This window comes from Bemisia tabaci, chromosome 7 (assembly GCF_918797505.1).
Source record: "Bemisia tabaci chromosome 7, PGI_BMITA_v3".
Taxonomy (NCBI): Eukaryota; Metazoa; Arthropoda; class Insecta; order Hemiptera; family Aleyrodidae; genus Bemisia; species Bemisia tabaci.
The window spans coordinates 12,613,607-12,626,239 of NC_092799.1; the positions used below are offsets into that span (position 1 = coordinate 12,613,607).

Genomic DNA, 12,633 nt, shown 5'->3' on the forward strand with positions numbered 1-12,633 from the left:
GCCGACGATGGAGCGACTCCTCTAACAAAATGTTCACCTATGCCGTGGTATCGTTTTTGAAGCGGGAAGCTTAAAAAAACGCAAATTTCTTACGCAGATTGTGAAGTTATGAGTGCATTTCAGACTTTGCCGATGCGCTCATCGTGATTTTTGAGGCATTATCTATAAGAAACAACTCTTAGTTTTGCTCTAGCAAAAGTTTGCAACAGGCCCATTAGAAATCCGAAGATTCAAAGTCTTTTGAATCGTGCACAAAAATCCATATAAATAGTGACCTGGTCATATCTCTGTGAGGAATCAGCATGTAATGAAAATACAAAAATGTTTTGAAAATGATAAATATTTTCTTTAGTTTTGCATTCCACGATAAATTTCTTCTCTAATTTTAGGAGGCATCTATCTCCTTAATTTTATAAAAGAGTGAAAATGTAAAATCGGAAAGTGAGTCAAAATCTAACAGGTTTCCAATTTTACGCACACATGCTTAAGAAAAACCTAGACAAGAATCAAACTTTTTAACGTACCTGGATTGTTGTGAGTTTGCCTTCCAAGTCTGTCTGATTGGATGCACTCAAATCAGAGCAGTACTCAAGTTTGCTAGCAATACCCTCAAGCCAATCATTAGTTTCACGCATTAGATTTTCGAATTCCAAATGAGAGTTTACGTATTGTTTCCATCGTCCATACAACTCCTGTAAAATAAAATGTTGAAAATTGACAAAATTCATTGTTTTTTCTCTAATTCTTTGATCTGTACTGAAGGATTTTCCAGTGCAACCGCAAATTTTGAGAGAAAATAGGTAGAGGCTGAAAGTAACATTGGTTCGACTAAACAACTAGGTACAATTTCAATTTAAAGATTCAGCATTAAAAATATATGAATATTAAATTTAAGCTTACCTTAACTTTGAAAGACACTTGATGATAACTGTGTCCCAGCTCGGTTACCACGGACGATCCACCTGTCACGAGAGTTTTGTTCAGTTGCTGCGCTTTTTCTGTGACAGCATCAATTTCTAGTTCTTTCGCTCTTACTTCACCTTGTAAATCCTGAGGAAAAATAATGATATAAAATAATTTTTCACCATAAATATCATGGAAAAAAATTATCAATTTTTTGTTAATCAAAATTGTGGCAGTTTTAAATAATTCTGTCTAAACTAAAGAATCCAAACTTATCAAATTTTACCTTTGGGTATTGAATAATCAATTATTTTACCTTCAGAACTTTCAGCTGTTCCTTTTTCTCCTTCAAGGTTGGTTTTAAATCAATCGCATGGAGTGTACTATCTGCGTCTCTGAGCCATGCTAAGCATTTGTCCTTCAGTGCTTCATACTCATTCCACTGCTGAATTTTTGCCTCGATGGATTCGATAGATGACCTGGAGAAAAAATAAAATTGAGGAGGATGCAAATCAAGATAAAAATGAGGGATAAACTGATATCATTGATTATCCAGTCACTGCACGATTCCAATTGTTTCTTGTACTGAATGTAAGTTAAAAGTACCAAATTATTTTTGCCCTTTTTTAGCATTTATCACTTAATGCTTTTTTTATGAATGCAAACCTTGAGTTGAATATATGTATTGCTGGGTAAATTGTATTGATTGAAAATTGTGATTATTTTAAAAAAGAGTCAAATGAAATTTTGAATCAACAAATTTCAAGACAACAGACAATATTCTGACTATAAAAACTGAGCAAATAAGTTTAAGAACCTGATACCTTACATTTTATTACACTAATGAGTTTCAAATACTTACTCGACAGCTGAGACTAAGCTCTGCCATTCCTGTTGCGATGAGTCAATCTGAGACTGAACATTGACTTGGCCAGATTTTACAGTTCCTGGTAACACTTTCTCTCCCAGCGAAGCAATTTCTTGAATACGATGCTCCTCATCTGGCAAGTTCTTTTGTAAATGCTGAAATTAAAACAATCAATCCATTTAGCGATTAAAAATTCATTTAAACATACATTTTTGAAGGAGATACTGGAGATTTGTAATAGACATTACAGGTCCATCATATGCATCAATGGTCAAAGTGAGAAACCACGTATATCCGTTTGTGACGTTGTAGACTTCCTGTCATACTTCATTTATTCTTTGGAAAACTAGTCAATACAATGTCTTTGAAACTTCTTCGCTTTTTCTTCTTTGAAAGCAGGACATTCTGCATGAATTTCAAGCCATAAAGTTGACTTCTTTTTCTTTAAAAAAAATAAAATTAGCGCGCATTGAAGATATCGACGGTGTAAGTCAGCAATCACATAACTCCTTTGCGGTGTCTGAAAATCTCCGCCTCTATGTTATTTTTTTAAAAGAGAAGAAATTGACATCATTCCTTGAAGTTTATGCAGAATTTTCTTTGCACAGAGAAGAAAAATCACGGAAGTTTTAAAGAATTGCCGTTGAGTAGTTTTCCATTTAAAAAATAACGTATGACAGGAAGTCTGAGACGTCGCAAACCGAGTTATGTGATTGCCGACTTACACTGTCGATATGTGGTTTTGCACTTTAGCCATCGATATGTTTCATCCATACTAAGACTACACCTCATCTTTGTCATCCTCACCTTGACCACTCAAGAAATAATTTAAATTTGAATTACCTTTAGACGCTCCAAGTTGCTGAGCAAAGAGATGCGCTCGATTTCAGTATCTCCCCAAAGGGCAACTTGACTTTGGGTTGGCTCCAACCACTCCTGTGCTTCCATCACCGCCTTAGTATACTGCTGATGGCAGCTCACAATCTGCTCATATTCAACGACAAAATTCTGCGAAAGAGAAATAATACAGCCATAGAAAAAAAATTGATCTTCATCTTCAGAATGACAATCGAATTGGACATGAATTAGATATAAAAAATTGACATGAGGAAAAGTTACAAAAAAATTGTCAAAATTTAATCAGAGTTTCAGCTTTTAACTTTACAATCTTCTTTTAAATCGAGAATTTGATTTTTTAAAAGTATAAGCTACATTTATGAAACTTCATTTGTTGTGGCTACTTTTGTTGCTAGCTTTCAATTTTACTATCCTCCTTTAAATTTGGTATTTAATTTTTTAAAATTACAAATTATATTCTTGACATTTCATTTATTGTAGCTGCTTTTCCAGAAGCTTGGGATGTAGCGCTCCATAAGTTTCATTATTCTCATTATTTAAAATCATTCTCTACTGAAGTTTACAATACAATACGATTGAACATACAAGTTATGACCCACCTGTGCACGCTCCAACACTTTTGCGTGTCTACTGATTAAATCTTTTAGCTGGGCATTGATTGTTTCATTACGGTCTGCCAGAAGCTCTACATGTTCATTCAAACGTCCAATATCTTGTTGATGCACTTGAGTGTCATGCAGTATAGAGCGATATGATTGGAGTTGGGCTTTCTTCTCATCAAGCGTAGCTCTGAGAACAATATGCTCTGGTAGGGTGGACTCCACTTCATTTAACCATTTCTTGAGAGTTTCACAGCAATCTTCAAAATTACTCCATCTACAAAAAATAAAAAAAGTTTTTAGATACACAAAGTAACAAAGAAAAATATCTTGGCCTGATATTTCTTCATGAAAAGCTCAGCCTGATAGATCAAGCGCTAGTCACACTTGAGTATTAAACTTCAAAATTTTTTTCTTGTCTGTGAAATGAATGGTTATTATATAAATATTAGATAAACGATTCCTACGGATTCCTACAAGTAGAATCAATTTTTATTGTTGATGAGTCGATGTATCGATCTGACATACTAATTTTTTGCGGTATTTCAAAGAAAATCAATGTTTTTTTAGGTATGAATTTAACGACAACAAGAGGTGAGATCAGGTGGGATGAGAGGGGAAGCTATCTATTAGATTTAATTGCATAATTTTTGTCTCGTTAAATGAGTTGAAATACATTTTTTTTAATGTCTCATTTAAATATTTAACCATAAAAATGTCTCATGGAATATCGATATCCTCACCAATTGATCAGCCCTCACCATGTATTCTCAGCATGAAAAAATATCTTATGACACTGAGACTTACCTCCCCAGCTTTGTTTTACATTGCCTCTCATTGCTAGCAATTGAATCGAAAAGACTTTCAACGGCAAGTTGAATCTCCTCAAGTTCATTTTGAATCGATTCCTTGCCATCCTCATTCATATGACAAGATAGCTTCCGGTTTGCTTCAATGCAACCGTTCAACAACACCATGGCCTCTGGTTTTGAGGCTAGCAATGCACCCAATTCATCACAGCGAGCACGAAGATCTTGTTGGAGCTCCATATTTGGATTGGGTTGACAGCACTTTTGAAAACGTGTCTGCGCTGAGCTCAGCCAGTTGGAACATTGTTGAAGTTTTTCCAGATACTCTTCATGACTGGCAACAGCTTGCTGACACTTGTTTACAACATCCTGAAGAAAAATACCAATGCTATAAGAAATTGATTAAGCAAGGAAGAGGGGAAAGTACTGGAATTTTCCAATGAGGGCATTGCGGAAAATAAATAAACTCTGAGAGACTACTGGGTCTTTTGAAACAGAGAGGCACTGAAGCCTCTAGCGAGTCTTTTAATCCTCTACGCAAATGCAAAATTAATGCATAGGGCTATTATTGGATGCCTCTGAAGACCTAAATTCACCCAATAATTATTTAAATACCCCGTATCATGGGATATGGGGAAAAGGGGATATTCATCCAGGGTGTCTACTAAACCAGGCTGGCCAAAAATTAGTGCTTTTACAGTCCTTTTTTAGTACATTCCCAAAAAATTCAGTACTTTCGCAATAGAAAAATTCAGTACTTTTCCAGTACCTCCAATTAACGAAATTCGAAAAAATTTCAAAAATTTGAATTTCCCGCTCAAAGTGCAACAAAGATGACAAAGATGAAAAAAATTGCGGATCTTCTTGCGGAATTTTGGCACTTTTTCAGTACTTCCAGACCGCCCTAAGAAAATCAGCACTATTTCCAGACTTACAGGAAATTTTGGACTTGTAGACACCCTGTCATCGAATATTGGGGGATTAAGTACCCCAAAATTCAATCATAGGACATTGTAATGAATTAAAAATATGATTTAGACACATATTTCAATTCGGTAGCATGAATGTCAGGCATTTCATGCATAAAATTGAAAAACTAGTAGTTTCCTGATTCAAAAATGTATTCATTTCATTCCTGTAAAGGAAAGATGGAATGAAGTACCTTGCAAGTAGACTGTATGGATTGGAAACGTGATGTCACTCGCTGAACTGTGGCCGATAGTTTCGGTTCTCCACTGATCCTGCTCATCTCAGATGAGCCATCTGTCATTTTTTCTAGTTCTGCTTCATTTTGGCGTAGACTTACAAGCATTGACTGAAAAATACGAGGATAAAAATGAGGAAACACTGTTTGGGACACAAATTAAAATCTAAGGAAGTTGTATTTCTTTGAAAGCGTCTTATGAAAACAGCTTAGAAAAAGAAGAAAGACTTCTAAAAAATTTGAATCAGCAATGAAATATATATAATGATCGAATCTTCTGAGTTTGAAGGCATAACAAGATATGAAGGCACTGATCCATTGCATCAACTTATAAACCATTTTTAGAATTTTGGCTAAAATTACCACCACTCTCAGGAGACTCCCCCCCTCCCTCAAATAATACTTTTGAATAAGGTAGGTATTAAAACCAAGGATTAGAAACATCCATGACATAGAAAACTTTCAACAAAATCCAGGAGCAAATGAATTTTGCCTGTATTTCAAATAAAATATTGAATAATTACTGAATCAATCATCTATGTAGGCTTTGTTGAGAATAAAATTAAGAAATATCATCCAAAAATTATTTAGTTTAACTTCTAACTCTGGAGAAAAATATTAAAATGATTATTTCAAAGTATGGTAAGGTCTTTCAAATATTAAGGCAGAGGAATGATATTCAATGAAAATAAAAATATTTCCAAGCTCAAGATTGATCCCTAAGTAATAATATTTCCGACAAAATTCCTGGTTCTGAAGAAATGAGTGCGTTCATTTAAAACTGAAGTTGAGTTCCTGAAGAAAATGAGATTTTGGCAACGATAAATGACAATTGACAAGTGTTTCGAAGAAAATGTGATGTACAAAACATTTACTATAGAATAGTTTTCAATTCATTAAAAAAGAAGAGGAAAAACATTCAGCAGAATGGAATGATAATTGGACGTCATCTAGCAAATGAAATCTTATCTGCGCTAACCTCCAGGAGGCAGAGCATTAATACATCTAAGCTCTCTACAGCAGATGCGTACTTCCTCAAAACCGCACAAGCAGGTACATAATGTTTGCTTCATGACATCCAATTATCAGGGTTTTTAATGTGTGTTCAGATAATTTAGTGAAAATGAAGAATTAGAATTGCAACAGACAAAAGACACAAAAAGAGAGAGAAAGAAATACACAGCAAGATGAGGAGCATTAAATAATTAATCTAAAAATAAGAGCATATGAACTAAGATGAGAGTGAGAAAAGAAAAAAGCTTTGATAGATTGAATGCAATCAAGTGTGAACAGGATGCTGAATGATAACGGTGCTTAATGTACAGCATTAGAAATGAAAACCAGCTTTTAAATCCTCAGTTTGAACCTAATTTGAATATCTTCAAGTGGAATTGGACATATTTATGCTAAAAGGAGCTGTGTTCCACACAAACCCTGTGCACTTAGTTCCCTTTAGCATAAATACATCCAATTGAAACATTCTAAAAGCTTTTTGGAGCAAGAAAAGCACTTTCCGAGACTCCTCTGCAAAATAAAGCATGTCTCTGCATATCTGGAACAATTCCTTAAATAGTTCGAAACAGTTGAGAAAACTCCATTTGCAGGGAATACTTGTGCAAACCAGTAAATGAAAGGAAATTGAAACATTAACAATTAAGGGCCAGTTCTTAGATGTCAGGCTGACTCTGTTATAAATGACTTACAAATGTTATTGTAATATTCCCCCTATATTAGATCTTGTACTTTTTTGTTTCCAAAAAAATAAAAAAATAAAAAAAAAGCTCAAAACTGTTTGATTTTCTATGGAAAGCAATACTTGAAGGAATAATCGAAAGTCGCTTTGATATATTTTACACTTTCATTCTAAACCCCAATTATTCCTGTTAAAATTCAATATGATAAAAAAAATTAGCATCTGATCAAAATATGTTTTTGTAGCAGACTAAAGTTACGAAAAAAATTTCTGCCAACTGCCACTATAAAATTACGACTTTACTAAAAAAAAAATCAGGCCCAAAGTGTGTTCTGAATAAAATTTTGTTTTGTTGAAATTAAGAAGACAAAGCTGAGATAAATGCAGTATCCAACCAAACAGAGGTTCCATAAGACAGAACCGAAATGACAGTTAGATACAATTTCCTAAATAAGGCAATTTAGTAATCTAAAGAATCAGTGAAGTTAAAAAAAAAGTGCGTAAAAAAATGAGTGAGAAGCAATATTGTGCAGCATTGGCTGAGTCAAAAAATTGACCAATAAACAAAAAAAAACACTGATAAGGCAAAATCGTGTATACAATTTAAGACGTTAAGTCTCTTCACGAATGATTGAATCTTACTTGCTCCAGATGATCTGATAACCTTATTAATTCTTGAAGGTCTCTATTCTTCAGCTCAATCACTGAGGAGAAGTCCTGAGAAATTTTCATACTTTATTACCATTTCATAAAAAAGAATGAACATAGACGATGGATAACATTTGCTTATTACCTACATTTTTGTATTGTTTGTTTCTGCCACTTATGATTCCCAAAGACCTTTAAGTAACTTTTTTTAACTTACTGGTCTTCATAAAAATTATCAAGTATCTGTTCCTCTTTTTCAAACTTCTAACATTGTTTGCGATACATATGTACTTGAAATTCGGTACAAACTTTTCCTCGTCCCTCAAAAATGCTGCAATTCAATCTTTCGATACCTTAAAATTATGTTATTTATTTAATAATTGTTTACTCAGGAAAAATAAAATAGATAAGTTGGAGAAGAACAAATGTATGGAAAAATATTTACAGTTGCTTAAAAATGAGGAAAGAATGTTTGGGCAATTTTAACGTTTTAGTTCTACAGTCAAGAAAACTTCCGAATGGAGAAACAATAAAAATATATCGCTGGTCTTTTGCCACCGAGGTACTGATAGACATTTTTGTGAGGTTAGACAATTGATGATAAAACAAAGGACTAACTGGAGATGGACTGAAAGTAGCCAACAAATACATACATGAAAAAGAAGGTCAAGAAATAAGAAATGACTAACAGACACAACAATAATTCATATTTAAAGAAGAATAAGTAATAAACTTATCACCACAAATAAAAATATAAAATAATATAATATAAAGAGAAAGGGCAAATAGAAAAGAGGAAGAGATGAAGACTTCAGATATGTGATTGGAAAAAAAAAAAATTTCGGTAGGCATAGAAATAAGTCCATGGATACTTTTACATGAAGAACTGAAAAGTTTCTTATAAAAAAAATGTAATAAATGGTATGAGAGAATTGCTTTTTTAAATTTCTCAAATATGTACCTGATATTTTGCCAACTGTTCAATTTTTTCATCAAGACTAGAGACTGGCTGATAGTTCTTCAGTAGAGACTCCGATTCAGATAGCCAGATGAAAAGTTTGTCAAGTGACGTCTCATACTCGCTCCACTGGCTCAACTTGCTTGTTAAGCCCTGCTCGACATCTTTCAGAGAATTCTTGAACTTATCAAAGTCATAGCTGAAACATGAAAAGCTTTCTTTTAGAAAAATTAAAAAACAGGTTTACTTGCTTCACTCTGATAAGTTATCTTCCGATTCATTTTGACACCAGTCTTGAGGATGTTTTTTGAATGTAACATTTTAGCCACCTCAAAGCAAAGAAAAATTAAAGAGGAAACTGGGTTTAAAAAAAACCGTAAACTAGTAAAATATATTTCATGCTGTGTTTTTTTTTCCTTTTTGAGCAAAATCAAACTTTTTCCGTCAGGAGGTGTCTTGAGTTTTCTCTTTTTCTTTAAAAAAAAAAAATTAGCTTGACTGAGAGGTATAAAATCTGTACTTGTTTTGAACGTTACACTGATGAAAGAAAAAATGGAATTAAAGCCTATCCCTAAAAAATATGATTTTAATTTTGGGAAGAACAGTCACGCTCACCACTAAGACCATGAGACTCCAAGTGTAAGTTTTTAACCTATAGAAGAACAGAAATCCATCCCCTCTGTTTCCAAAAGGAACCAATCCGAATTTTAGAAAATACTGAGCTAAGCATGGCTTTTAGCTTTTCTTTCTAACAAAAAACGAAGTCTGAAAAAATATTCAGTTTGTGGTGGTTGGGGCTAAGTTCCACTTTGGAAGAGCAAAAAAGGCTCCTTCTCCGTTTCAGCAAAATGTGGGTTGCTTCTGTTCTACTAAACTGATTTTTTAATAATAATCAACATTATATTCTCAGTGTTTCGGTGAGATCAATAAAACTTCTTCGAATTTTTTATTTTTCAAGAGAAAAACTATCAAACAACAGTATTACTGCCCAAAGCATACAGAAAGAACACAATTTCATTTCTGAGAATAGAAGAAAGTCAGGTTCAGTACCGGAGGTTGGCGAAATCTCTTTCCATGGCCTCTCTCGCTCTTTTTGGGAGTTTTCCACTTTGCTGCTCTATGTGATCTGCAATTTGCTTCAATTTTCCTTCTCCTTCCACAAGACTCTCTTGCAAGTTTTGAATCCGAGCAAGTCTTGCTTCTAATTGCTGTTTGTTTCCACTGTAGTCTGAAAAAGCCAAGGTGTGCAAGAAAAATTATTTTAAGAATGACAGAGACAGATTAGAACTGTGACATGCATATTAAAACTAAATGGGAGCTCAGTATCCTTGATGTTTTGTGCACTTTCGCTAACAATGGGTGGCATTCGATGTTAAATGATTTGCAAGAAATTAGTCTGCGATCTGAACTAAGGTCAGTCACTACCCAGATCCCATCGCCCAATCTATTGCATATCCTTTATGCTCCTCATGTCGACGGTGTAAGTCGGCAATCACATAACTCGGTTTGCGACGTCGCAGACTTCCTGTCATTCTTTACTTTTTAAATTGAAAACTACTCAACGGCAATTCTTTAAAGCTGCCGTGATTTTTCTTCTCTGTGCGAAGAAAATTCGGCATAAACTTCAAGAAATGATATCAATGTGTTCTCTGTTAAAAAATAACATGGGGACAGAGATTTACAGACACCGCAAACGAGATATGTGATTGCAGACTTACTCCGGCGATATGCTCTATCCACCATGTTGATGATACCCACAGAAACATTGTAATAAAATCAGTCGTATTTATTGCATATTTTTGTGTGGGAGTAAGATCGATCATATATTCGATATCTGTTGTGCCTTCCTGCCATGGACAGGAAAAACGCCGTATGAACATTCGAGAGTTGCCAAATTTCCTCCGATATAATGTGTATTTTCAAGGAAAGTTATGGACATTTTTCCTTGAAATTTTCAGGGACTTTGGGTGAAATTGCAAACAAAATTATCTGAAAAATTGGAAGGAAAATATTCATGAGTTTACCAGGAAATTCGTATTTTTTGAGGAAATTTGGCAATACCTGAAGGTTCATACGGCGTTCTTCCTTAGCAATGTAGCATACTGAAAATTAACATAAAATTTGAATGCCAACTCCAGCAACAGGTTAATTATAGAAAGAGAAAATCTATATTGAATCCATCGCCAGATCACATATCTATTACCATTCCTTAATACAATTTTTTAATCTCTCTGTATCTAAATTACTGAATTTAGAAAAGCCCGTCTACTTATGTAGTATCTTTTCTTGGCGTTACGCTGAAAGTAGTCTCATTTTCACAAACTAAAATTAATGGCCTTCATAATTATATCATAAATTGATCCGACTTCCGAATTTGACCACAAACTGATACAGATACTGTCTTTCAAAAAACACTAGGAATGAGATCTTCCACTGGGTTTTTTTTTTCAAAATAAACTTGACATGTTTATCAATGAATTACGCAGACTATATTGATATTGAGTTGATGTTGAGTTGTCTTTGTCTGATTCTAATTTTAGGACCTTTTGGCTTTGTTTTCCGCTCACAAAAGCGTAGACTGAGTAATATTTTACCATCTTAAAACTTACAGTATTTACCTTACTATTTAGTGTATTTTTATTAGATTTTTTTTCTCTCTCGATACAATATTAAAATAAAGTTTTTTAATCAAGTGTTTTTGGCTTTTATAATCCAACAAAAGAACAATGGTTTACAGAGAACCCAAGAAAAAGTGAAAAAACTGATCCACACCTGTGAAAACTGAGAGCTTTTCCCAAAGTTGTTTCTGATAGTCTTGGTGCGCTTTTTGTAGATCTTGGAATACTTGGTATGCATTTAATGAGTCCTCAAGCTGGCGAATGGACTTTTGTAATTTGTCGACTAAGTTTTCGTACCGCTCACAAACTGACTTAATCATTGACAGCACTGAGTCTGCATCTCCTTGCTGCGATACTACTTGCGCTTTCTCGGTAACAACGTCTATGACACGTTTGTGAGATTGGACCTCTTGCATTGTAGTCTGGAAGGAAGAGGTATGATTTTAAACCAAGGTTTTCTTTAAGTATGATGAGGTGGCACCATAAAGGGCACAGAAAAATTTGAGAGTAAACTTAAAATTCCAGCTCAAATCGATGATATCCGCTATTTTATTCTTTTTTTTTTCTGACACATGAGTCATCCTCATGGAGACTCAATACCTAGAAGCTAATGTTGGTAATCTACTGTGTGGCAGACTAAATTCAAAAACTGGTATTCTTTCACATCATTTTCTCTCTTCTTTTTTTCAGATTTAAAGACTGATACTTCATTTCTTCTGTGATGGATGAGTCCTCCCCCAAAAATATTTTGTGAAACTGAAATGTATGATTAGAATATATATAATTCAGCTTTTTATGAGTGGCCTCTAAGGAAGTGTTGGTGCATTTTTCTATCAGCGATTTAGAGTCTGATGCCATAAAAATAGAAACAAAAAGAAAAGAAATCATAATGAGGCTTACTTTAAGTTTGAGCAATTTCGACCGGATCTCTTGAGGAGACAGACTTGCTCCTGATTCTGAGGTAACAGACTTTTCAACATTGTCGAGCCATGCCACCGTTTGCGACAAGATGTCTTGATAGCTATTCCACTGCAATGATTGAGTATCTAGTTGCTTTTGTTCTGTTTTGATGCCTTCTTCAAGTGCATCCCATCTGGAAGCAAAAATATTCACACCTTAAAGGTTAAAAGATACACTAGTGCATGTTCACTCCTGAAATGATGCATCAAAACGCACTTAAAATTTACAACTAAAAAGCCTCCCAAAAATTCACCCCTTTTGGGGCAGTCGATTTGGCCATCAAACCAAGGTTTAAATGAACGCTAATGATGGCGCAACTCGGGAAAAAATTTTAAGATGAGTATGGGAATGATTTCCTAGTTACAAGGAGGCAATAAGCTTAAAATCCCACTAATTTTTTGCTTTTATCTCATTGAATTGTTTTTGTCAAGAGGTTGGAATTTCTACATCAATCATATCAATTACGACGTATTCTTGCCTAGAGTCCATACGTTGCGTGTTCAATATTTTTAGTC

The 12,633-nt window shown here is 34.2% G+C and overlaps 1 protein-coding gene across 2 annotated transcripts in view; it reads right to left on the bottom strand.

Moving 5' to 3' along the window:
- Positions 1 to 12,633, bottom strand: part of LOC109035280 (uncharacterized) — a 250,496-nt gene that overhangs the window by 135,796 nt on the left and 102,067 nt on the right. Inside the window, exons 38-50 of one of the 2 annotated variants that reach the window (XM_072302794.1) lie at positions 12,059 to 12,251; positions 11,313 to 11,580; positions 9,591 to 9,768; positions 8,544 to 8,739; positions 7,577 to 7,651; positions 5,200 to 5,352; positions 4,036 to 4,406; positions 3,229 to 3,505; positions 2,615 to 2,779; positions 1,766 to 1,926; positions 1,220 to 1,382; positions 901 to 1,050; positions 525 to 692 (exon numbers count right to left, since the gene is read on the bottom strand). In XM_072302794.1, coding sequence (XP_072158895.1) covers positions 525 to 692; positions 901 to 1,050; positions 1,220 to 1,382; positions 1,766 to 1,926; positions 2,615 to 2,779; positions 3,229 to 3,505; positions 4,036 to 4,406; positions 5,200 to 5,352; positions 7,577 to 7,651; positions 8,544 to 8,739; positions 9,591 to 9,768; positions 11,313 to 11,580; positions 12,059 to 12,251 — 2,518 coding nt within the window. The remainder of the gene's footprint in view (positions 1 to 524; positions 693 to 900; positions 1,051 to 1,219; positions 1,383 to 1,765; positions 1,927 to 2,614; positions 2,780 to 3,228; positions 3,506 to 4,035; positions 4,407 to 5,199; positions 5,353 to 7,576; positions 7,652 to 8,543; positions 8,740 to 9,590; positions 9,769 to 11,312; positions 11,581 to 12,058; positions 12,252 to 12,633) is intronic. The other variant, XM_072302795.1, reaches the window with a different exon arrangement.